Here is a 26,434-nt window from a genome sequence, read left to right on the forward strand (position 1 = left end):
ATTTACAACCCCCAGAGCACTGGGTCTGGCTAGAGTCGGAACTGGGCAGGCTGCTCGGTTTGAGTCACTGGCACCTGCAGGTGCATGAGAAGTTAATGAGGTAATCGGCTCCCCAGCTGCATGGCAGAAGAAAGCAAGAGGTATAAAAGACAGGGCTTGGCTACACTAGGTTTTTTTCCTCCTGCTGGAAAACCTCCCCCCTTTTTTTCCATCTCTGTCCCCAAGCTTTCACACAGCCAAGCCTGATAACGCAGGATACTGATTCCACCAGCCCAATGACTGACTTTTGCCAGCCTCCCCCTTTCAAGGTTGAAAGTGAGGGTTTGTGTACCAGGCAGAGGCTTTGGCCACAGGATTGACCTCCAGGGAGGCTTCCCATAATGCACAGGTATGTAGACACTCTAGTCAGCACCACAAGCTCTACTGCCTTTTGCCCAGGTGTCCCAAAATGCCCACCCCTCCTGCAAGCCCCAGGAATGTTAGATGCTAGCCAGGGCTGGGAGCTCTGCCCTTTCTTCTCAAGTGAGACAAACAGCCCAGGGAAAGGACTGCCAGGGAGCAAGGGGGTGCTTCTAACTGTGCTTTGATGATCAGAAAGGACAGAGTAGTGAGGCTGCTCAGTAAAGGCACCTGGTGGAGGGTGTGCTGTTGAATCCCCAGGAGGGCTGGCCAGGCAGGCCCTCCAGGGCTGGAGGGGAGCACCATGCCCCCAGGGCCTCCAAACCGCCTGTCACTGCAGGTCTCAAAGCAGCCTAAGAACTACTCCCTGGGGCTCCTTTGAAAATCCCACCTCTGCAGGTACAGCAGATGTGGAGGGGTCAACCTTGTTCATGCTGGTTTAAAACCAGAGCAGCCAGAGCAGCATGCAAAAGACCGACCAGGCTGGCACGCTCTCATACGACACGCGAATGACAACTTGAAGAGCAGCGACGCGTACGCCTCGTTGATGCTCGTGAGAGGAAGAAAGCAACAGCAGCAGCCACACAAACAGAGCCAGGACAAGTCCCTTGCCCCCCACTGTGAACGCCCAGGCCGTTCAAAGCTTGGACTCCTCAGCCACAAGCACGTCCACAACCGATAAGCCTGTGCAAGCTCAAGTCATCATTGTCGGACACGACGGACTACCTACGGAGGGGAGTAGATAAGGCAGCTTTAGAGCTGACATGGGTCACCAGCAGAATCAACCACTAAGCAACAAGCTCCATCATTCTCCAGGTTCCCTGTAAGCAGAGTGCTGGGGCAGCTGTCCGGGAGAGATTTGAATGCCACCAGCTGATGAGTAGAGCTCCCACAGCTGGCAGCCTGTTTCCACTGGGGGTGCACATCTGCTTGTGTCTTGGTGCACATAACAAAATTTATTCTGCACATGGATGGAAAAATTAAAGGGCCCCCGACTGCTATTAGTAATTACTGGCAGACATACCTGGTGCTGCTCAGGCCCTGAGCTGAAGTTATTTAAAAAAAATAGGAAAATGTAGTGGCCTTACATTATTTCAGTAGTGGGGCTCAGGGAAGGGACTGGTGGGGGTGGAGGCAGGGGTGTGGAAGGAGTGGGAGGTGGTTTATAAGGGGGCTAGGGGCAGGGAGTGTGAGGGGGCTGCCTGGGCTGCGGGGAGGAGGCAGGGGGATTTAGGGGGCTGGCCTTTGCCCCAGCTCCAGGATGGCCATGGGAGCTGGGGTTGGCCCCAGCCCAAGCATCCTCTCCTGGAGAGGGGACAGGGAGGCTGGGGCCAGGCCGCCTTGCTGGGGCCAGGCCCGGGGGAGCCTCCCCAGTCCCAGCTCGGGAGCGGGGGCAGGCGGTGAGGGCTGGGGCCTGGCTGCAGTGCTAGGCCCAGCTCTGGTGGGGTCATGGGGTTGGGGCTGGGCTGTGGCACTGAGCCCCGCCCCAGGGGGGACCCCCCTGTCCCCAGCTCCAGTGGGGGGGGGCAGAGCCATAGCTATTGATGGGGGTGGGGGGGGCATGGTTTCTTTCCAGGCCCCAGCCCTGCAGGAGTGAGGTGGTCGGGGCTGTGAGATCCTGGCAGCTGGGGGCTGCAGCTGTGTAAGAACCACAGCCCTGGCCCAGTGGCAGCGGTGGACAGAGGGGCCCTTACCTCAGTGGAGAGCCACTGTCTCCACGTGGCCACTGTTTTGCTGCTGTGGCTGCTTCCCTCCGCCCCATGGTCACTCTGCCCTATGGCTGTTCCCTGCACTCGCTGCCCCCAGTGGTGAGTCTGGTGTATGTCACCCCTCCTGGCGGTGCCCCTCCCTTCCCATGTGCAGGGAAACCCTGGGATTTCAGGCACTTCCCACTTCCCAGGCACAACCAAACCCTGACCTTGGTTAAGTCGGGGCAGAGGAGGCTGCACACCAAAGCCGTGTCTACATGTGCCGGCTACTTCAAAGTAGCGGCACTAACTTCGAAATAGCGCCCCTCACGGCTACACGCGCTGGGCGCTATTTCAAAGTTAACTTCGACGTTAGGCGGCGAGACGTCGAAGTCGCTAACCCCATGAGGGGATGGGAATAGCGCCCTACTTCGACGTTCAACGTGTAGTCGTTGCGCGTCCCGCAACTTCGAAATAGCAGGGTCCGCCATGGCGGCCATCAGCTGAGGGGTTGAGAGATGCTCTCTCTCCAGCCCCTGTGGGGCTCTATGGTCACCGTGGGCAGCAGCCCTTAGCCCAGGGCTTCTGGCTGCTGCTGCGGCAGCTGGGGATCCATGCTGCAGGCACAGGGTCTGCAACCAGTTGTAGGCTCTGTGTATCTTGTGTTGTTTAGTGCAACTGTGTCTGAGAGGGGCCCTTTAAGGGAGCAGCTTGCTGTTGAGTCCGCCCTGTGACCCTGTCTGCAGCTGTGCCTGGCACCCTTATTTCGATGTGTGCTACTTTGGCGTGTAGACGTTCCCTCGCAGCGCCTATTTCGATGTGGTGCTGCGCAACGTCGAAGTTGAACATCGACGTTGCCAGCCCTGGAGGACATGTAGACGTTACTCATCAAAATAGCCTATTTCGATGTCGCTACATTGAAATAAGCTATTTCGATGTTGGCTTCTTGTGTAGACATAGCCCATATGTTGTGGTTGTAGCTCTTGTAGTTTAAGAGGAGTTCTTGAGCAAATGTAGCACTGACAGACAGACACTCTGTAGTAGTAATATAGTAGAGTTGCTCTTTGTACTAGGGCAGCACCCGGAGTCCTCAGGCAGGGATCAGGGCCCCCTTTTGCTTGGGGCTGTTAAGCCCCCGGCGAGAAGCCAGACAAATGGATATAGACAGACCAGGTGCAATCTGTCAATGGGAGACGCTGCCCATTCCAGCTCCCCAAGCCTCCTGTCCTGCTCTTTAATCAGCCAGCCCCACTCTTCTCCTCCCAGAGTGCATGCTCCGAGCGGGCCCTCCATTCACCCCGCACCTCTTCAGGTTGGAGGTTTTCTCCCAGGGCCTCCCCGCGCTCCATGCTCTGTCAGCGACGTGGCTGCAGAGCGGCACCCCCGATATTTCATCCAGACATGTTTGTGAGCTGGACTGAGCCAGGTCCCGGGCTGGTTTGCTTTTTTGCAGCATGCCCGCTGCAGCCTGATTCTGGTGCAGGGGAGAACAGGGGCTCTCCCCAGGAGGGGACACACTGTGCTCTCCCTCACTTGTGACTGGTACATTTCAGGGGGAAAAGCAAACAAGCTGAAATTGGGAACAGCTGGGAAATGTCTGTTTTTAGCCACTCGAGATCAGGTCACTCGACCGCCGCAGGCATTGGATGGTCTTTGCTAGTGTAAAATAAATACATGGGTTCTCTAAAGCGACCCCTTGACATCCCTGGAGAGAAGAAACTAAACACTTGCAGTGAAATCCTGCCCTCACTAAAGTCAATGGCAAATCCCACATTGAGTCAACAGGGCCAGGATTTCACATGGGTTATTTTGCTTTGTTTCTCAGTGAGGTGCAAGCATGCAGGTGGGGAAGTTCGATACGGGCCAGGGGATGGGAGGAACAGGGAAGATGGGACTGGAAAAGTCCTGATTGGGCCAACAGAACAAAAACTCACTCTGGGCGCCTGGATCCTGGAATCCTCACCCCCAAAAGTCAGCTGGCCTAAGACACAGAGCTGAGCATGTAAGAACAGAGCTGAACAGTAGCCCTGGCTCTGCCACAGATTCCCTGCAGGACCCCGGGCAACTCTCCTAGTCACTGTGGTGAAAGAGGGAAATAACATTTACCTGCTGCGGAAGGAGATATGGTCAAGATCATTCAATACATAATTCAAAGCCGCTTTGAGAACCACTGCTGCTCCACAGAGACAGATTAGTTTGTGATCTGCATATGCAAATCAAGCAGCCAATTACCTCCCATCCTAATCTGGAAACACAAACCCAGAGCTGCTTTGTCAGCTCTTCCATCCCCGGATGATGCAGAGATGTTCCCTGTGAAATATGTCCTACCACTCATTCAAACCATCTTCCACCACTTGCCCTGGGAGACCCTTCTAGGAACCAAGTGCTTGTCTACACCAGGGAAATTGACACAGGGATACTGACCAGAGGGGGGTTATATTTGAGCCAATTCCTAATGCAGCCACTCTGCCCTGGGGCAATGGGAGCCCTTGCTGATGTGACTTGTAATTGGATTGGTGTCCCACGACGAGGGTGAATAAACCCAACGCAGAAAGGGCTAATCTGCCTCATTCACTTCACTCTAGTTCAGTCATAGACTCCTAGGGCTGGAAGGGACCTCAGGAGGTCATCGAGTCCAGCCCCCTGCTTCAAGCAGCATCAACCCCCACTAAGTCATCCCAGCCAGGACTTTGTCAAGCTGGGATTTAAAAATCCTCTAGGGATGGAGGTTCCACCTCCTCTCTCAGTAACACATTCCAGTGCTTCACCGCCCTCATAATATCCAGCCTACTCCTCTCCCTCTGTAACTTCAGACCATTGCTCCTTGTTCTGCCATCTGTCACCACTGAGAACAGCCTCTCTCTATCCTCTTTAGAGCTCCCTTCAGGAAGTTGCAGGCTGCTATTAAATCACCCCTCAGTCTTCTCTTCTGCAAGCTAAATAAGACCAAATCCCTCAGCCTCTCCTCATACATCCTGTGCTCCAGCCCCCTAATCATTTTCATTGCCCTTTGCTGGACCCACTCCAATGCATCCACATCCCTTCTGTACTTGGGGGCCCAGAACTGGAGGCAGTACTCCAGACGTCTTACCAGTGCCGAGAAAAGGGGAATAATAACTTCTCTAAATCTGCTGGAAATGCATCTCCTAATGCATACCAATATGTTCTTAGCCTTCTTGGCTGCAAGGGCACGCTGTTGATTCCTATCTGTCATACAGTAGGGTCTCAAAATTCGTGAACCTAAGGTTCGCGATTTCACGTATCTGTGAGTGGCTGCTTCCCCCAGGGCTCTGGACAGGAGTGCCAGCATCTGCAGCTTTTCTGGGGCCCTGGGTAGAAGCCCCAGAAGCCAGGCTGCAGGCGAGAGCAGCTGTCATATGGTATTCGTGACATTCAACATTCGTGAGGGTTCTCAACAAGGAACTCTTGCAAATGTTGGGACCCTAGTGTATATAATCCATTGGCACTTGAGCACACCTATGTGTTTGTGTGCCATCATGTGAAGGGATGACGTATACACATCTCCACATGAATTTCTCACTGGCAGTGGGCTGAGGAAGGGAGAGTGGAAAATTCACATGCTGAATATTTGACCTACTGGCTGCTTGTCACCGATCTCTTACCCTCCTTATAAAAGAGCTCATTTATACCAAGCAGCTGTACACGATCCAGCAACAAATGCCTATCAGAGGCCTGTACCACAGCTCCGTTGTGGTGATCTTTTTAAAGCTGGGATGAAGCGTGGTGTTTGTGCTACAAATAAAGCTCAGATGTTGCTTCTTCCTTCTTAATCCATTGGGAAGGTGCCTCTCCCAAAAGCTTTCTATTTTCAGGAGGATTTGAATTGAGGTTTCCATTCTGGTGTGCACGTTTCAAGCAGAGGCTTGGTTATAAAAAAATTAGACATCAAACACAAAGCTACAAGCCAAAGAAATGGAGAGACCTGAAATGTGTTCGACCCGCCTGTGGTCACAGACTGGGAGATTCTGCCCTGGCGAGGACAGATTCAGAGCTCGTGAAACAGACAAAGGAAAGAACCTGATTTGCAAACTCCTGCTAAGAGGCTAGCCTGGGGCACGAGCTGGCTAGGGGCACTGGTGCAGGAATCGCCACTTGGTTCTGCAGAGTTGTTGAGGGCAGTCAAGGCTCTGGACTGGCCCTTTAGCTAACCCGAGCCCCATCCCTGCAAGGCTTTGAAAATCAGGCCTGAAAACTGAAACTGACTAGGATTGTAATAGGGAACCAGTCCCCCTAGCTGCCTCCCAGGGCGGGAGAAATTCAGGAGCCTTGTGTTGGGGAGAATGTGGCCAGGTGTTTCCAGACCTGTGTGTGTGTGTGAGAGAGAGAGAGAGAGAGAGAGAGAGAACTGGAATAAACCCCACAGATTCCTATCTGTCATACAGTAGGGTCTCAAAATTCGTGAACCTAAGGTTCACGATTTCAAGTACCCGTAAGTGGCCTCTTCCCCCAGGGCTCTGGACAGGAGTGGCGGCATCTACAGCTTTTCTGTGGCCCTGGGCAGGAGCACCGGCAGCTGCGGCTTCCCCCAGGCTCTGGGTAGGAGCTCCGGCAGCTGGGTTGCAGGCGGGAGCAGCTGCCATACGGTCTTCCTGTCTGCACCTGTCCTTCCCGTCTGCACCAATTCACCGTGTGATCCTGGCTGTGTTCTTTGCCCATCTCCTGTCTCTGTCTATCTGGCTGGAAAAGTGAGACGAGCTCATGCTAGCATTTGAACTCAGCTCCACTGGGGCAGGATGACCCCAAAGCAATAAATGAGGCTGGTAATGGGCACTGGGCTTCTTGGAGTGGCCTGGAGAACGGGGCACTTGGGAACTCGTTTTGAGCCACTTTGCACTTGTTTTACATGATGAACTGTGGCTGGTAGCTGCACCAACTCTGTTTTTCAGCTGAAACATCATCCCTCTGCAGAGGGTCCTTGTGGGAGAGCTGGAATCCCAGGGCAGGAGAAATTCGGGGACATGAGCAAAGCCCCTTGGCTTGTTTGTTTGTTTTTTTAATTATTTTTTTTTTGCAAAGGCTTATTGACATCCCACAACAATGTTAACTTGGGCCTGGGACGCCATCTCGGACCACTGGTGGTGGAAAGGCTTCCCCAGCTGTGCTGTGCTAAGGGGGTGGAAGCATCCTGTAGCCGGGAAGCAAAGAGAAGCTGGAGAGCTGTGTCTAGACAGCCCCGAGTGAAGCTGGATGATTTCTGACAACCACACGGTTCATCTCCCTTCTTCCCACTGTAAGGGATTTTTTGGGGTTGTTTTTTAAACAAACACCTCTGTCAGCTGCAGCATCAGAAATCGATGTGGAAAAAGCCAGCGGAGCAGAAACTAGGGCCGACTGCACAATGCGGGGCCGGGGACACTCTATCCCTGGTGAGATCTAGGGGGAGAAGGCAGAATACCTGCTGGCTGATGTCTGTCTCAGGAATCGGGGAAACACTTGCTCAGTGAGGGAGAAACTCTGCCCCAGGGGAGGAGCTGGAGAACCGGAAGCAGGTGTAGTCCACCCGCCACCCCCACCCTGGTCTGAACATCAAACTGCAGAACACGCTCAGATGCCGTCACAGGGGACATGCGTCTCCTTGTGCTAAGCAGGCAGCAGTACAGGCTGAACCGCTCTAGTCCGGCACACTCTCATTCAGTAACATCCGCGATCCAGCTGGATGACCGGTGGTCCCAGAATGTTTGTTTCCAGCCACCCATCGTGGTTCTCCGGGTTCTGTGCTGTTATTAAGCTGCAATTTCCCTCTGAATGTCTTCTGCAAGCTTAGTAAGCCGTGGAAGTGTTGCTAACGCTGCTAGATGATACTGACCTCCCTGGGTTCAGTGAATTCTCTGGTTCGGTACCAGCCAGGTCCTGAAGGTACCTGAGCTCTGCTGGTGAGACAGCCTTAAGGAAGTGCCTCTGGGCAGTTCAGAGCACTCTGCCTCCTCTGTCAGTAATGCTAACTCTGTCCTTACAAGCCCTGGCACAGGCATGGCGCTGTCCTCTCCAGGAGTCGCAGAGTAGCCAAGTGACTATGGAAGTCAAGCTTGGAAGCTGAAAGACAAGCAGAGGAATGAAGTGGGAGCCCGGGGAAGGACACCGGTGGCTCACCACCTCCTGTAAGAGAGGGACCGTCTGCCCGTGAGCATCTCCAAGGCACCAGCCCGGCACAGGCTCAGCAGCCTCAGAATTTCAGCTCCGTTTGCAGAAGTACAGGTGGCTGAAGAGATGCTACAGTGAGTGCACAAGTGCAGAACCTCTTTAGCAGAACCTCCCAGGAGACACTGGACTCTGCAGCCCGAAAGATGCACTGTGCTTTGCCTGAGCATCACACGCCGCCTGGGCTGAGCTACGCAGAGGAGAAATTCTCACCACTGTTGCAGTTGATAAGGTGGCAAGACGCTCATCTCTTCCCCTAATGCTGTCTGCCAACCACGCCACTCAGGGTGGGCAGCCTGTGGCCTGAGGGGGACACGTGGCCCCTCGGGGTTCTAAGTGTGGCCCACAAGACGTTGTTCACTGGTGCCAGTGTGCAGGGTTGCCTGATTCTGCTGCTTTCCAGCCCTCTAGCTTTTTTTCCTACTAAGATGCACCTCCCTGGTGCAGCCTGGATGGGACCTGACAAGTCCTGAATAAAGCAGCTGCCAGACCAGGGGAAGTCTAGGGCTTCTGCCCCAGGCAGCTCCAAGATCTGGCTCCCCTGGGCCTCTGGGCTCCCCAGACTGCCAGGGGTTCTGGCCCCTAGCCTAGTGCTTCCAGGGCCGTTTCAGGGATCCAGCAGGCAGGTGCTCCACTGTCACTGCTGCCATGGGGTCTGCGGAGGCTTCAGCTCTCTTCCCAGCCAGGCTGCGGGTCCAGCCCCAGCATTCTCTGGGTGAGAGCACCGGATTTCAGTTCAGCCCGTCGTACTATTAAAATGACGCACACTTAGAGCAAGCGCCCATGAAGTGAGGTACATGCTGATTGAAGGTCATGGGCCCCACTGCAGCCAACCACAGCACTGCTATGGTTCAATTCACACCCCCCAGTTCTAGATATGCAAATGTGGTTAGCAAAACTGCTTGAGCCCAGAAGCCCATGTTGGTTCCGACAATCCTGAGCCCCTGAGGCTGCTGATCGCTGATGGGACTTGCTTAACTCTAAAGAAGCAAGGCAGTGGCATGGGAATTGATTTCAGAGGAGCTAATTGTGGAGGAAGGTGCGATTCAGCAAATGGCACTAGATTGGCCAGAACTGGACCAGTTCAGCTGGTCTGGAAGAGGCAAGATGAGCAGCAAGAATGATCAAAGGTCTAGAGAACGTGACCTATGAAGAGAGGCTGAAAGAATTGGGCTTGTTTAGTTTGGAAAGGAGAAGATTGAGGGGGGACATGAGAGCATTTTCGGATATCTAAAAGGGTGTTATAAAGGAGGAGGGAGAAAACTTGTTCTTCTTGGCCTCTGAGGATAGGACAAGGAGCAATGGGCTTAAACTGCAGCAAGGGAGGTTGAGATTAGACATTAGGAAAAAGTTCCTAACTGTCGGGGTGGTCAAACCGTGGAATAAATTACCAAGGGAGGTTGTGGAATCTCCATCGCTGGAGATATTTAAGAACAGGTTAGATACATGTCTGTCAAGGATGGTCCAGACAGTACTTGGTCCTGCCAGGAGGGCAGGGGGCTGGACTCGATGGCCTCTCGAGGTCCCTTCTGGTCCAAGTGTTCTATGATTCTATGATTGTCCAGAACAGCCTGCCTATATTTCCATGACTCTCCAGCCTCAGAGAAGAAGCAGTCTGGGGTCGCTTGCTGCTAGAAGAAAAGTCCCATTGCAACAGCAGCTGGTAATGAGCCTCTGCATCTCTGCCCAGATGGCTGGACTTAGCCAGTGTACATCCCCTTTGACTGGGATAGCCTGAGAGTGAGGGGCCAGCTGGAGACAATAGACCTGGCATGGTAGGGGAAATTCCATGCTACCCAGCCCAGTGTGACGGCACTATTTACAAACCAGCCGTTGTCAGCTGCCCAGTGGCCTGCCTGGCCCCGTGCTGCCAGCGTGTCAGGGTGCTATTTGGGGGGGGTTAGGGAGCAGGATAGCCCCTGCCCGCCAAGTTTGAATCTCTGAATCTCCAACTCGAGGTCTGTGGAAGAGCTGTCTGGGGCTAGGGCACAGGCTTTACGGCAACAGGGCTGGTGCTGCTCCCAGCTGTGCCTTTGGGGGCAGGGAGTTTGTTAGTAAGCAGAGGGTGGCAGGGGGAGTAAGATAACGAAGGGCTTGTCATTCAAATAAATGAAGGCTCCTCATATGAGCCTGAAACCATTGTTGGGAACTCCACTTAGAAGCTTGGAAAAAAAGGTAGAAATAAATAGCCTGCTCCAGGGGTAGGAACCGGGTCCAATGTTGTTCAACTCGTTCATAAATGATCTTGAGAAAGGGGCAAACCGTGAGGTGGCAAAATTTGCAGATGGTACAAAATTACTCAAAATAGCGCCGTGCAAAGCTGGCTGCTCGGAGTTCCAGGGGAGCTCACAGAACTGGGTGACGGGGCACCACGAGGGCAGGTAGAACTCAGTGCTCATAATGCAAAGAAACATGCACGGAAAAATACGATCCCAACTCTACACACAAAAAACGACATTAGACCCAGCACCCCTCCGGCCCCCGCAAAAAACCACCGTGCCCTGTGCACCCCCCCACCAGTGCCTGCTGTCCACAGCCCCACCGTGCCTCCCAGAACCCCACTTCCTAGCATCCCATAGGCACATCCCTCCTGCCACCTCACAGCCCCACATTCGCCCAGGGACCCACTTCCCTGCACTCTGCCTCCCGGCCGCACTCACCAGCCTGCGGGGAGGTGACAGTGGCTGCAAGGCTAAGCTGCCTGTGCAGCCAGGGCTGGACCTGGGGCGGGGAATCGCTCCAGCCCCTCAGGAGTGGTGCAGTCAGCCAGGCCAGTGCCTGCCCTGGTCAGCTTCCTCAAAACCCACTTGCCTGGAGGGGCCTGGCCAAGCCCCTGCACTGTCCCTGCCCCCCAACAGCTGTCTGAGACTGACCAGCTTCTACCCAGTCCCAGGCAGCTCTGCTCTGGGGAGACTGGAGGGGCCCCCAGGTGGTGGGAATCTGGCCCCAGGGAGAGGGGGAAGCAGGGCCGTGCAGCCAGGGGCAGAGAGGAGTGGGGGTGTGGCTATGGGGCAGAGAGCAGTTCTTGGCCTGCCAGTGGCTTCTCCCCCTGCCTAGTGGGAGGGGTACTGGACTGGGAGCTCAGCAGGATGTGTGGGACCAATGACAACAGCAGGGGCAGGAGGTGCAGGCTGCAGGGAACTGGCCGGGACCCCGAGCTGAGAACCCCGGACAGCACCCACTGCTCCTCAAAGCCGTCTGCCTGGATGCGAGACGCGAGGGCGGAGTGGAAGTAAGCCCCACAGTATCAGAGCAGCCCTGTCCAGCATCCTCCTCCTGGGCTTGTGAATAGCCTCTTTGGCGAGGGCCAGGAGGAGGTTGATGGGGAGCTCTCAGGACTTCGTGGGGCCCTGGATGGGACGTGTGAGGACGAACAGGCTTGGGGAGAAGCGCGGCCCAGAACTCAGGGGGCAGTTCTGGAGAAGCTGGACTTCGAGGTGGGCATGTGCCAGGGTTTCCCTCACGCTGCAAAAGGGGCAGGTGTCGGGGAGAGGGGTGAACCATGCCAGGTACGCATGGCTCCGAGAAGGAGCTGTTAACTGATATCCCCCACGGGCCCTGGGACCGGGGTGGAACAAGGGCTGTCTGACCGGGTTCCTCACCCTCTCTTGGTGGTAACTAATCCTGCCCCTGAGAGCAGCAGGGGAAGCCAGCAGAGTCTAGGCACAGTGCCCGTGGAGGAGGCTGGGACCACTTCTGAGCATGGGACCGGCTCCACTGAGCCACTGGCGTCATGGAAAACCCAGCACCGGCTCCAGCCTGACTTTGGTTAGGCTGTGGTGAGCTCACACGCAGCGTCTGTGACCCTGAGGGTGGCTGAGGTGGGTGAGCGGAGACGTCTCTGCCTGTTCTCAGTGAGCTGCCCCAAAATGAGCAGTGGCAGCTCTGCGGTGTCCCCCTGGAATATTTCCTTCACTCCCCATGGATTCCCTGTAAGAGAATCTGTCACAGAAAATTCCCTTGTCCTGCAATGGGCTCCCTTCCCTCCCGTCACACACCGCAGCTGGATTGTGTGTTGGCACGGCCAACTGCTTTCCTTCCGCAGGAGACGGGGCAAGGGCAGGCTCAGAGACCCAGGCACCAGCAGCCCTGGAGAAAGGAGGAAATAAGAAAAAGGGGAAGCGGCAAGTCGGGCAGAGACTCAGGTGCATGAGGGTGTCCGAGGTCCCTGGTCCCATCAGTCCGCCCCAAGTGAGGCCATCCCAGCTGGTGATGGTCAGAGTAATTTTGACGTCATGAGCCCGGGGTGATGCACTTTGGAGCTCAGGCTCATTCTAGACCGTTACTCAGCCTGTGAAAGAGGAGCACAAGAAGCAAAGGAACTGACCCGTGCAGAAGGAAACAACTGATGCTGCAAACAGCCTCGAATGGAAAGGGAAGCGACAGGCCAGGGAATTCCGGTGGCTCAGTTGCTGCTGATGCAATGAGTGAGAAAAGTCAAAGGGCGGAGCCCGATGTTCACAGCCCATCGGAAGGCAGGTCTGAGTCTGACAAGGCTGTGGGGTTATGGCACAAGGCACGCACCACAGAGAAGGGAGGGAGGGCTGTGACGCAGTGGGGTGTGTGAGGATTTGATGCCCCTGGTTAGGTTGCAGGTGTTTCCTACTGTCCCGCAGTAACAGGCGGGTGCCTCGGTTTCCCTAGGCCCGGCATCAGTGCAGAGCTGGTGAGGGGAGATTTGGTGTGATGACGTCTCACACGTACGCAATGGCCTTTCATGCCACTTGTAACCTAGGCAACCAGGTGACAGCTTTCTTCTCCAGGAAACAGGACAGAGGAGGGAGCAGGGGCCTAGCTGGTTTGGAGTTAATTTTCCAGGTTGCCCCTTAGCTGACTGTTTCAGCAGCTGTGTCTGTAGCACCCAAGAGTGAAGCGGGGAGCGGGGCGCATGCCGCTGAAAGGCACAATCCCATCCCACCAGGAGAAGGTGTGACTCAGAGTTGTCGGTTGGTGGGCTTCCCTAGAAGTTGTTGTTGACTCCTTTTAGAGCCCGGATTGGCACTGTGGTTGCTGAACGTGAGCTCTCGGTTCCACTAGCCCTCCTTTGTGTAAACCAGGAGGAACTTCTCCTGAAGTCCATGGGCACACATGACACCAGAATCTGCCCTTGGGGCTGAGGGCCGGGCTGCAATCAAGACAAATTTTGGAATCCAGGCACAAGCTCTGCCAAGATTCAGAACCTCAGAGAGAATTGCAGCTGACCAGCCAAGAAGGTGAAAAAACAAAACCAAACCATAAGCAGGGAGGGCCAGGAGAGGCTGCAGGACAATGAAGTTCTCCATCAGGATCTAGCAGAGCTGCAGGGTCAGAGACTGGAATATGCACAAAAAACTGCACAGGTGGGTCAGGCGTGAGTTCCCTCGCTTGGCAGCCCTGGGCCCATTCTCCAGCCTGGCCCTGAGTGGACAACTGGCAGGGCTTCATCTTTCGCTGATGTTGAAGCAGCAACCTAGACTGAGATGTCTTGTCTGGTGTCTCTGCAATGCTTCTCCTTCCATGTCCTGCCCTGAAATGCTCTTGGTCATATGCGTCAACAGTGTGCCTTTGTAGCCAAGAAGGCGAATGACATATTGGGGTGCATTAGGAGGAGCATTGTGAGCAGTTCTAGAGAAGTGGTTGTTCCCCTCTGTTTGGCTCTGGCGAGGCCACATCTGGAATATTATGACCAGTTTTGGGCCCCTCAGTATAAAAAGGATCTGGATGTGCTGGAGCAGGTTCAGTGGAGGGCAACAAAAATGATTGAGGGGCTGGAGCACAAGACCTATGAGGAGAGGCTGAGGGATTTGGGTTTGTTTAGTTTGCAGAAGAGAAGACTGAGGGATGATTTAATAGCAGCCTTCAACCTCCTGAAGGGGAGCTCTAAAGAGGATGGAGATAAACTGTTCTCAGTGGTGACAGAGGGCAGAACAAGGAGCAATGGTCTGAAGTTAGAGAGGGAGAGGAGTAGGTTGGATATTAGGAAAAACTACTTCCCCAGGAGGGTGGGGAAGCACTGGAATGTGTTGCCTAGAGAGGTAGTGGAATCTCCATCTCTGGAGGTTTTTAAGTCCCGGCTTGACAAGGTCCTGGCTGGGATGACTTAGTTGGGGTTGATCCAGCTCTGGGCAGGGGGCTGGACTCAATGACCTCCTGAGGTCCCTCCCAGCCCTAGGATTCTAGGATTCTACGATTATGTGCAGCAGTAGGTAACTTAGTGACTGGACCCCAGGGTCACAGGACACTTCCCCTCCTCTGGCGTGGGAGGACATTCTTGCTCAGGAGCCCAGTACATAAGGCCTAACAATGAGCTAGCAGGGCCTGGGGGTAGAGAGAAGAGCATGCAGTGCTGTAGCCTAACCCCTGAGTATGAGCTTGGGCCTGGCCACACTGCAAACGCGGGGTGGGGGAAGAGCCCCCTCTGCGCTGATCCACAGAGCTGGGAATCCTGGACCCTGGATGAATAAAATAGGTCACAGCCCCCCCAGCCCCACACACTTCCTTTCCTTGTGGGTTCCGTGGATCTGTTTCTTGCCGGCTCCTGAGAGACGGCAGAGGCGGGCGGGCTTGCTGAATATCCCAGCAACACTGAGCTGCAGCAATGCACAGAGGGTGACACTGCATAGGACCAAGCATGGGTGCTCCACAGGGCAGGGCGGGGCAGGGCCATGCTGCAGGGATTCCTGCCTGTCTTTTCACCTGGATCACCGTTACAGGGGAGCTGTTGTTCTCAGTCTTCTAAGAAACAGCTGGAAATAGATTCTTTGGCCAAGTCCCCTCTGGGAAGATGCCAGATGTGCGTATCTCCTGCTGCTTCTTCCACTCAGGCTGTAGGCCACAGGCTGCCAGGAGCCCAGTTTGAATCCCCACCCGATAGGATACGGCAGATGCCGGCAGCAAGTCCAGCCACCAGCTGGGAGGGGAGGGACCTCAGCTAATTGGCTCCATCTGCTCTAGTGTCTGGCCACCAGCAAGCGGTGACAAGGTTGGGAGCGGCTCCCGCGGGCTGTTCCCAGAAGGGGAGGAATTAGGAAGAGAAGCAAATTGTGGCTTCAACTGGGCCAGCCCAGGAGGGGATGAGTCGGCCCTTTGCTGGACTGGAGGTACCAGAGTCGAGCTTCACTGGCTGGGCGTTTGCTTCTGAGCCCAGCCTCCGGCCTGGGTCCAGTGCAGGCCCCATGATGGGCAGGTGAGAGGCTGGCTCTTAGCACCCTGCTGCTGGCCACTGAAGCTAGGTAGGGTCCTGAGAGCTGGTTCTGGCTCAGTCTCCTTCCTGCGCCTCTCCCATCCCTGGCTGATGGGCACCCTGCATACCCCAGTACTGAAGGCTTGTCTCCCTCTTTCTGCAGTGCCCTGAGGGCCGGTCATCACTCAGCCTCCTGTTCCACGGCCCCTCTTTGTTTAAACTAAAATGCACTGCAAATAGCCCGAGGAGAAGGAGGGTCCAACTGCTGATAAAGCAAGAATAACAAACCCAGCGCCCAGGAAAGCAGCGCCGGGTTATTCCTGGCAGTGGCCAACATTCCTGGGGATCTCAGAGCCAGGCAGGGACCTGGCAACGTTAACCGAGCAGGAGAAGGCAGCGTGGTTCAAAGAGCATTCTGTAGCTGGAAGCCTCAGAAGAAGGATGCTGAGGCCCTAGTGAGCAGACAGCGTCTGTCTCCTGGGCTCATGCCCAAGGAGGAGGGGAGTTTGATTCAAAAGAGAGGACCCAGGAGAAGGTAAATCCAGCAGAGGAAGAGAGTGAGGGGCCTTTATCTCAGCCACTCTTTCATCTTCCTTTTTCCTCTTCTTCCTCTCACGTAGCCTTCTCTCTTCCTACTTCCCCCTATTGCAGGGGCCGGAACCAGGCCTTTCTCCTGCCATGAGTAGCAGCTGCAGGATCCAACACCTTTCAGAGGCGGCATGAAGGGTCTCTGCCAGTTGAGGTGTATTTCCAGCCTAGTTTCAGACAGTTCAGGCAGAAATTGTCTCTGCGCACTAGAGCCCTGTGAGGGCACTGGGCAGAATGAAATAGGTACTGCGCGAATTGTAGTGCAGTCAACAGATGATGGGCAGGTGACACCTGATCAGATCTCTGTTTATCTGCCAGCTCATTTCTGGGTCTGCTTAGCTCCCCAGGACTCGTCTTCCAACACAGATGGACCAAAATCCAGGTTAGGCTTAAACTAGAGAAGACTCAGCCCTTTAGCCTTCCAAGACAGATGAGTCCTATGTTGACTTTTGTCTTGAAAACTAATGTCCTGACGATCCCCCAGGGGAGCTCTGTGCCCCTGTGCCCTTTGCCCAAATCCCCTCTTTCTGTGCTGTGGTGCTGTGTGCTGGCTGGCAATCTCCACCCCAAAGCTGGCTGCCTGGCTCTTAGGTGTCTATGTAAAAAGGCCAAGAACATTTATCAGAAATGCTAGGCTGCCAAGTCCTCATTTAACTGAGTGCTGAACGCCCAGCAGCTCTTCAAGATACACATATCACACTGAAGTGGAAGGGACCTCAGGAGGTCACCGAGTCCAGTCCCCTGCCCTCTTGGCAGGACCAAGCACCATCCCCTGTTTCTTTTTAAAGTTTGAATCTATTTGCTCTAGAGCCTTGACGGGCCTCCTCAAGGGCTCAACTTACTACCCTGTGTTTAGCAGCCCAATGCTCAAACCACTGAGCCAACCCTCCTTTTTTTCTTTTTTTTTTCAATTTATTTTATTTTATTTTTTTGCTCTACAAGGCTGATGTCCAGAAAGTGGTTGTAGAGGTCAGGAATGTACTCCTGCACAAGGCATTCCGACTGATTTACCATGCAAATCTTCAAAGTTCTGTTTGAAAAGCTCCCTGAGTCCAAAGTCAAACGTGATTGTGACCAGAACACTAAAGCCTGCTCTTCAGGCACATGCAGAAACAGCACAGCGGCAAGAAATGATTGGCCTTGGCAGTAGCCAGTCTCTTCATCACAGGCAGAATAGGCCTTGCATATTTTGTGTAAGAAGTCTTGGCCATCTCTCCCCGTATCCTTAAAATAATCATGGGCTGGGAACATATGACTGATGTCCTGTGTGGTTGCACTGTACTGCAGAGACGCCGTTGGGATGAGAATTCAGTATGTTTCTCTTGAAGCCCAAGCCTTCTCTGGGTTTAGGCGGCTAACATTCAGCTTCATTGAATTCAGTAAGGCAACAGATGAGCCAGACTGGTAAAATCAGATCCAGCAAGGCTGCTTGATGCAGCTAACTCTGGTATTTTATACCCTTCCACAAACAAGCCCAATGTCCGAGGCAATTAGTTAGAGAATCGTAAATCCCTTTCCAAAGAGAAACCGTTATCAGCCTGGAAAACCAGGTACAAGGGAGCTGGATCCCCAACTCCAAACGGTTCATTAACGCATTCCATAGAGCTCATCCTCCCAGCCGTTCCCAAACAGGTCAAGCAAAGGACAGGCTCTTGTGTGCGTGCAGACGTAAGGGGTGTGAAAGGGATTCTATATAAGATGGCTTCCACGTTTCCTCTAGGTAGTCATTCTTATGACTTCCCACCAGCAGCTGCCACACCCATCTGCTTAGTGCCTCTGGAACACCACTTCTCACCAATGCTGACAAAGGCTTCAGCCTCACGCTCAAATTCAGATGCCATTTGGACAGATGATTTCCCCGTTTCCAGAATTTTTTCGGCACGCTTTTTGGAAACATCCCCAGAACCACTCCACAGAGACTCATCGTTATCTTCCTCTTCATTATCCTCTGGGCGGGGGAGGAATCGTTTGGCAAGGCTCAGTACTTGTGAAAATTATGCCTCAGGATGGCTGGAGGAGCCCCACTTTAGGCGCTTATTTTTGCAAGTCTCGCTCATAACCCAAGGCACGCACTTCCCTGCCTGGGCTGAGACCTGCCAGGCTGACTGGAGGGGTTAGTCACAGCCAGCCCGTTAATTTCAATGGGAGCTGTAGGGCTAAAAATGCCTAGTCTGTTTTGGAAATCTCAACCTTGAGCCCTGTGTGCCACAGTTGTACTTGTGCATGCCGTCAGGAATTTGCACGCCCCAGAGGTGCACACAGGCCCAGTAACGATGCCTGTGCAGATTAGGTGGTGTGTGTGCATTGTGTACTTCCAGCAGCGTGCCTACAGCTTTTGGGAAGCAACATGTAACCCCAGAGGCACTGGGACCATGCCCTAGGGAGAGCAGAGTCTCAGCTCTGCAGCCGTCGGTCAGAACTGGCTGGTCTTCCACTCGTGTGGTAGAGCACCTGGCCCCAGCCCCTGGGGTTGCAGGTTTACTCCCTTCTTCCAACAACCCGGGTCTGTCGGTGCTACGTGTGCTTAAACACAAAGGGCTCTGGAAGTTCATTTTGCCTTTTAAAAAAAGCTGGGTTATTTGCTTTTTACCCGACCCCACAAAGGTACTGCAAGGGATCCAAAATACCCAGCGGGTCTACTAACCAAATGCAACGTACAACTGAACAGCACCGCGGCCACTCCAGCTGGGGTGGGAGCACTGTGAGCGCCAGCAGGGAGTCTGCACATAGTCTGAGAGAACACAACTATTCCGCTACACCGTAAAAATATTTAATAACTAACGCGGGCCTTCCCCCACGCCAGGCACAGGATCTCATAGATTGCCCCCCTCCATCTGCAGTGAGGGGTTCCATCAGGAATGCCAGGTTCCCCCTCCTGAGAACTAGGCTGTCGAGAGCCCCTGAGTGATGGGCTCCAGTGAAGGGACCTCAGAGCACGGCTTGAACTTTCTGGATAGCTGGCAGAGGCAGCCAGTGCTTTGTTTTCAATTATTCCATGAACCCAGTGCCCCGTCTACCCAGTTTGTTTATTCAGGCCTCAAAGCCAACCAAAACAGGTTCCAGCTAAATGAGAGAGAGAGAAACAAACAAACAAAAAACCCCCGTCCCTCTCCAAGAATTGCTGTGCTGGGGGACAAGGTTACGGGCACTGGCCTTTGGCGTTTGGCAGCCCCTCTGATCTTTGGGAAAGGAGACCAGGGGCTGAATGCTGTGGTCCCCCATGGCTCTTGCCCAGCCCCGGGCTGTTTGTGCAAAGTGACCCAGGAGTTCAGGGAGATCTGCAGCATTGCCCCTCCCTGTTCTTACCACCGCCCTAGCAGCTAGAGACCCCAGCTGGGATACAGGTTCGCTGCGCTAGGCCCTGTGCAGCCTTGTAATGGGAGAACCTCCCCGGCCCCAAAGACACAGGATATCTTGGCTGCCTGTGGGGTACCAAGGCACAGACCACATTCACCACCAGCTCTGCTCTGTCCTGCCACGGGGCTGGGCAGCCGCTGATCCAGAGGTTAAAATCTTGGGAGGGCCTTTCTCTTTAGCTTGTCAGGTTGCTGCCCCCCATCACACTTAATATGCAAGTGCCAGAGCCCCCACGCTCTCCCCACCAGCTACTGCATTGGGGTTTGTAGCCAGGGGCTTCCCTGCTGCTCAGCACCTCCATCCCCACCCTCTCCACCAGGAATCCTCCACCAAGGCTAATGTTTTGGGCCTGGTTCTAAACTGCGATGCAGTGGGGGTGGGTGAGGGTTTCATTCCCCTACAGCGCCTGATCGTGCAGAACGATCACCGTTCCCTAAGCCTTCATCGGCTGTTTCCAGAATTCCGAATCAGTTGCACCAGGGAGGGACTCCCACCCAACAGTGCCATATGCAGCCGCAGCGAACTAGGGCAAAGCCTGGATCAAACTCCGACCTCCACGTGCTCACTAGTGCTGGCAAATGGCAGGGCCAGGTCCAAACATACAGCTCAAGCAAATGCTAAGCAAAGGGATTGTTCCACTGAGGGTACCTATTGTCTCCTGGTTTAACACTCGGAAGTCGTTCCTCTGTCCCAGGTTTTTAGGGTCTATCCCGCAGTTTTGTTTGGGCTGGCTGACAGTGGGGGGAATGTGCGCCACTGAAAAAAGAAAAGAAATGGCCTCCTCATGAAAGGAAGCCCCCCGCTTCAGCAGCTCACAGGAACAGCAGATCACACGGGGCTCGAGGCTTTCAGAGGAAAATCGTGGGGTTTTTTTTTTTCCAACCTAAAAATTATTATTAACTTTCCAACCTCTCGTGTTTGCTGTTAAGTTGGCTCACTTGAATGGGGGGGTTGGAGGCAGAGGGTGGGGAGGATGGCTCTCCTTTCCAGAGAGGGGAGGGAAACAAGTGAATCTGGTGAATGGAAAAAGTGTTAGAAGATCAAAGCTCTGGGGGTTTTGCTGGAAGCAGAAATTGCCCTCGGATGGTGCAGCCTGGCAAAGGCAAATGCAGAGGATATACAGGTACGTTTGGGCATTCTGGCAGTCATTCCAGACGGGGCTGGAGGAAGGCTCCCGGGGAGTGCAGAGACACAGAGATCGCCTCAGTCCCCTCTCACTTTTCTCACCAGACAAATCCCCCACCTAGTTCACTGTTCCCTTGCTGCAGCTCAGTATTTACAGCTGTTTTGGGACCTTGGCCCCACCACCCCAGCCAAGAAGGGACAGAGCTATTTCCGGGCCTGACGCAGGCAGCTGCTCGCCCGGCTGACAGATGTGGGGTCAGATGGTGCTTGGGAGAAACCTCTGACAGGAAAAGGCTCTTCCTTTGGGGGGCTGCTCTTTCCAGCCTCCCACTTTCGGGCCTCTCAGGAGCCTGAGTGGCCCACAGATTTCAAAGCCCTTCCGGGCGGAGATTTTGACTTGACCACTGACGGGAGACAAGCTTGACACTCAGATGTGGCTGCATCTGAGTTGGGCTTCTCAGGCCCAGCCAGTGTCTAAGGGAAGGCCCATCCCTAGCATAGGGTGGGGGCTGTCATTTAATCCCCGTGTGTGCCATAGTCGAGGGGGATAAGGGGAGGCTCTGCTTGCTGAATCGCATCAGTGGCAGAAGGGCAGCCACACTGGGGCAGACCAATGGCCCATCCAACCAGTCTCTGCAAGCACCAGATGCCAGGGCTCCAGAGGGAATGAACAAAACAGGGCAATTATTAGGCGATCCATCCCCTGGCATCCAGTCCCCACTGCTGGGTGTCAGAGACTGCACGCAGGCCCACCGACGGGGTGGGGGTGAGAGTAGGCAGTTGCCCTCGTGCCCAGGGCTCCCAGCCACTGCTCTGGCTTCTGTGGCAGCCAGAGCCCAGGCCCTTTAACTCACAGCCAGAGCAGGACGCCAGGTGATCCATGAAGCACAGAGGGCTGGAGGCAAGGGGCTGGGCTGTCCTCCGGCAGCAGTTAACATGGGCTGAACATGCCCCGCCCCCTCTGCCTGAAGTTCCAGCCCTTCCAGATATGCAGAGCTGTGCCCCTCACACCTTGCCCCGAGGCCTGTGGGGGATGTTGGCCAGGGACACCCCAGAGCATGAGGGTGCTCCCCTGACTATCTTGGCTAGCAGCCAGTGATGGACCTATTGTCCATGAACTTACCTAGCTCTTTTTCCAGCCCCATTATAACCTTAACCTTCGCAACATCCTCCGGCAAGGAGTTCCACAGGTTATATGCAAACTGTGTGAAGAAATTTTTCCTCATGTTTGTTTTAAACCTGCTGCCTATTCATTTCATTGAACCATCCCTGGCTCTTGTGTTCTGTGCAGGGTGAATAGCACCAGCCTATCCACTTTCTCCCCACCAGTTATGCTGTTACAGACCTCTATCACATCCCCCTTGTTTGTCTCTTCTCTGAGCAGTCCCAGTCCTTCCAGTTTTCCTTGGTCTGAAAGCTGTTCTGTTCTCCTCATCAGTTTAGTTCCACTTCTCTCTACCTTTTCCAATTCTAATATATCTCCTTTGAGATGAGAAGACCAGAACTATGCACACCATTCCAGGTCCAAGTGTAGCTGCCCACAGGCAGACTCAAACCTGGGCTCCCTGGAGCTTAGTGCCGTCACCTCTAGAGCTTAGAGGTGGCCAGCTGGCTCTCAGCTTAGGCTGTAGAAGACACTTATTCTTTCTCTGTGAAGTAGTCTAGGTACCACTTCATGGGACAGTGAGCCGTACATAGGTGTGTGGGTTACATGAACATAATATGGTCTTAGATAATGGCTTTATGACATTTTCTGTCTTATTATCTATCCCAGTCCTAATGGTTCCCAACATTCAGTTAATATTATGACTCATGCTGCACTCCTAGTAGATATTTTCAGTGAACTATCCATGAGGGCTCCAAGATCTCATTCTTCAGTGGTTAACAGGTAATATAGACTCCATTGTTTTGACTATATGATAGGGATTATGTTTTCCAATATGGATTCCTTATATCAACACTGAATTTCATCTATCATTTTGTTGCCTTGTCATCCAGTTTAGAGAGATCCCTTTGTAATGCTTTGTGCTCAGCTTTGGACTTAACTATCTTAAGTAATTTTGTATCTGTAAATTTTCCCACCTTTTACCAGGTAATTTATGACTAAGCTGAACAGTACAGGTCCCAGAAGAGATCCTGGGAGGAATCCACTACTCCAATTCTCTTCATTGTGAAAAGTGGTATTTATTCCTATGCTTTGTTTCCTATCTTGTACCCATTTACTGGATCCATTAGAGGACTTTCTGTCTTATCCCACGTCTGTCTTTGGTGAGGGATCTTGTCAAAGGCTTTTTGAAAGTCCTTGTGCACTTTATATATTAGGTCACCCTTGTTCACAGGCTTGTTGACTTCCTAAAGAATTCTAATAGATTAGTGAGGCATGATTTATTGCTACAAAAGCCACATTGACTCTTCCCTAACATATTGTGTTTATCTTAGCATCTGGTAATTTTGTTCTTTATATCAAAGTTGCAACTGGAGCGTCTGGTGCTGCAGTTTGGTTCCCTAGCCCATAGTGGCCAGGATCAGTTCTGGAGCCTGGAGCCACACAGGAGCCTCTCTCAGCCATATGAAGGGCTGCAATGATTCACAGCAGAGGACTCACTGCTTTGCAGATTCTTCTGACAGCTCTGTTCAGATGGAGTCAAGAGAGCTGCCCCTGTCTGACGACCTGGGAAGGGCATCAGACTAGTGAGCCTCTTGATCCCCTGCCCAGTTCCCAAGCAGCTTTGCCCCGTAACAAGGTGTGCGGATTTGACAGTGTTCTCACATGTGATTCCAAAGGTGAACCCTCCCAGCGGAGCATTAAAGCCAAAACTGCAGCAAGGTCCCTCTGGACAGATTGTGTTGCAGACCAGGGCTAATCCTGGTCCCATGGAGCTGAAGACAAGCTTGGACATTGACTTGAATGGGAGGAACAGCAAACCTATTGTGCTTGTATGTGTGTAGTTTGGAACTCTCCTGTCTCACCAGGGAGGATCTTGTTCCAGGCTTGGCTTTTGCTCTGGGATTCCAGCCATCCTGCCACCCACACTGAGCTGGAGACTCAGATCCTAAGTAGAGCCGCCAGCCCCCACTTTGCCCGTGGGGGTGGGTGGGGGGAGTAGATGCTCTAACCACAGAGCTTGCCTCTGGAGCCAGATCTCAAGCACCCGGAGGTCCGCTGTTGTAGGCCTCAGGTTTGGGTTTGGCCCAGGATACAGATTTGGGGCCATTTGGCTGCAGTTCTGACCCTCCCCAGGGAAGCTGAGATCTGGAGCTTTGCTTCCGGCCCTTCTAAAGCATCCAAGCGGCTGGCCCTCATCCTCGCCCTGCACCCCCTGGGGATCCTGTGATGCTCTCAACAGGCAGAAGGATCGGAGGGCTCCTGTGGCACCCGCCTCCCCTCTGATGTGACTGAGACGCCCAGGGCCAGACCCTGCACATGGCAGGTGTGAGTACCGCATGCGGAGACACACAGTGAGGAGTGGGACTGCTGCCTTCAGACTTGTGCCTCCCAGCTGGTGCTCAGGGCACAGAGGAGAGCATCCTTTACGGGTCCCATGGGCTCCATGGACACACCCATGCTCAGTCTCTCCTGTGCCCTGCCTGCTCGAGAGCACAGCAGCAGGGCTAGGGAGACGCACGGTCTATAGCCAGGCTACTCCCACACTGAGTGATGGCAGGTGAAGAGGAGAAGCCCTAATCCGAGAACCGGCACATTTCATCCCCTGGAAATGTAACCAGAATTGTCGCCCCACTGAGCTGCATAGGTGGGTGGTGGGAAAAGCTGGTTCTGTCCAATTTGGAGCCAACTCCAAACCCGTGTGTCAGGGGAAGGGGGAGCCTGGAGACCCAGAATGAATTCCAGCCTCTGCAGGGTCTAGATCAGCAATGGGTGAAATGCAGCCCGTGGGCCAGCGCCAGCCTGCCAAGCCACTGGATCCAGCCCACAGAGCGCCTTGGGCACGGAGCAGCCAGCTGCTGCTGGAAGCGGCTTCTGCTCCCTGTAGCACTCTGCTCCAGACACCAGGAGGGAGGGGGAGGCTTTGTGTGCTGCTCCTGCCCTTTTGCAAAATATCTCACTTTATGACTCCTTTCTGCACCCAACCTCCGTGCCAGCCCCTGCACCTCCTCCTTTAATGTCAGGGACCAGTGCGGCCCTGCACCACTTTCCAAATTATTGGACAACCCCATCAAAAATGACTGCCCACCTCGGCCTAGATCCACCTGACTCGAGCAGAACCTGGGTTCTGGGTGGGTCATGGTCATTCCCCGGCTAGACTGTCAAGTCCCTCTCTTTGGCTGTGATTCATGGGACCTCTTCAGGGCACGGCTGCCTCCTGGCTAGGAAGGTTAGTGGGCATTTGGTGTCCCTGTTGAGTGGACGGCTCTGTCGATCACCACCTCTACTGTTTGCTTGGCACAAGCATTGCTGGGCTACACACACATCTCTTTCAGCGGCTGTTCCCACGGGAAGCAAACAGCGAGCCCCACTTCACGCAGCGCCCACATGTTCCCCAAAACCCTACGCGTAAGAAAGGAGGCCTCCCCGGGGCAGCCCCAGCCCTGGTGCCTGATCTGCTCCAGTGGCCCTGGGTGTCTTACAATAAACCACAGGCGCAGGGCCAGATCCTGCCCGAAATCAACAGGCGAGCCAAGGCTGAGCACAGCGCTCGGCAGGACCCGGGTGACTGAAATCAAGGGAGAGTCCAGAGCCAATTAACAGCAGGACAAAACATTCAGCAGCTCCTAAAGGCTGGGACCACGGGGGCCTGATTCCAGTCGGCGTTCGCCCCATGAGACCCCACTGCACTTAGCGGAGCAGCACGAGGGAGGACCCTGGCCAGTGGGATGACAGGGACATACCCCAGCGCGGAATTCAGCCCGGTGGTTCCAACCCGCTCTGCAAGGAGCTACGGCGGAGGCGGACGAGGCGCACGGGGGCAGGATAGACCTCCGGGGGCAGGCGCTCAGTAAGGGGCTTGCCAGGCAGACCACTAAAAATGAAACCAGCCCCCGGGCCCCCCACGCCGGTAGGAGCTGCTCTTGCCCACCACCCCTCCACCCACTGCATGCCCACCCCGAGCACCAGAGCGCCTGATGGCAGTGAGGGGAGGGACATTGCAGCGGAATGGCAGAACTTCCCCCCCTTTCTAGTGCACCCTCCTACCTTCAGCAGCCACTGGGTGTTGTTCTCCAGGGTGCTCTCCAGCTGCTGCACTCGCTGGGTGGACCAGGGGTGGGTCTGCAGCGTGGCGGCGGGCGAGTCCCCCTGCAGGCTGTTGGCACGGAAGGTGGCCCTCGTCGGCGGGCAGGGCGGCGGGTCGGCCTCGGGCAGGACAAAGGTGTAACTGCACTGCCCCTGCTGGACTCGGTGGTATCTCCTCCTGCTCCCACCGTCGGGCGCCCTCCGCTGGCTGCCGTCCACGCAGAAAGCTACTGTCATGCAGACCAAGGCCACCAGCTGGAGTTGTTCGCCAGGCATGGTACTCCGAGGCCTGGCCCGTCTGCGCCACGTGCTGCCCCGGGGAAGGGGCTGCTGGAAGCAATATTAACGGCAGCGCCTGCCCCGCCTGCTGCTCGCCGGAAGATGCAGAGGGGACATGGCACTCTGGCTGCCGTTTGCAAGCCGCTGTTTGCACAGAACAAGTGAATGGGCTCTTTAAAGGATGTCGAAAGCGGGTAGTTTTGGCACATCCTCCATTCTCTCCCCTCAAAGCAGCTCCAACCCTCCCACCCTTTTATCGGTCTCCTGGCTCCACTGGAGCCCTGGCCCTCTTGCAGGGGAAAAAAATGTGTTGAAAAACAATCCTGGTATCTTTTTGCTTTCCTAGCCCACGGCCGGGAGCTCAAGTTTCACATGTGATCATAAATGTTCACACACGCACACACAGCCTGACTCTGTCCCTCTCCCAGCTGCCTCCCATTCTCCGCCCCAGCCCGACTCCCCTCTGCCAGGACCCTGGCTATCTGC

The 26,434-nt window shown here is 54.5% G+C and overlaps 1 protein-coding gene across 2 annotated transcripts in view; it reads right to left on the reverse strand.

Moving 5' to 3' along the window:
• ANGPT4 (angiopoietin 4) overlaps window positions 1-26,226 on the reverse strand; it is a 46,035-nt gene extending 19,809 nt beyond the window's left edge. For both annotated transcript variants that reach the window (XM_075011885.1, XM_075011884.1), the window contains exon 1: window positions 25,631-26,226. In XM_075011885.1, coding sequence (XP_074867986.1) covers window positions 25,631-25,945 — 315 coding nt within the window. In that variant the 5' untranslated portion in view covers window positions 25,946-26,226. The remainder of the gene's footprint in view (window positions 1-25,630) is intronic.
• Between the last annotated feature and the right edge of the window lie 208 nt (window positions 26,227-26,434).

Source organism: Carettochelys insculpta, chromosome 17 (assembly GCF_033958435.1).
Source record: "Carettochelys insculpta isolate YL-2023 chromosome 17, ASM3395843v1, whole genome shotgun sequence".
NCBI classification, from domain to species: domain Eukaryota; kingdom Metazoa; phylum Chordata; order Testudines; family Carettochelyidae; genus Carettochelys; species Carettochelys insculpta.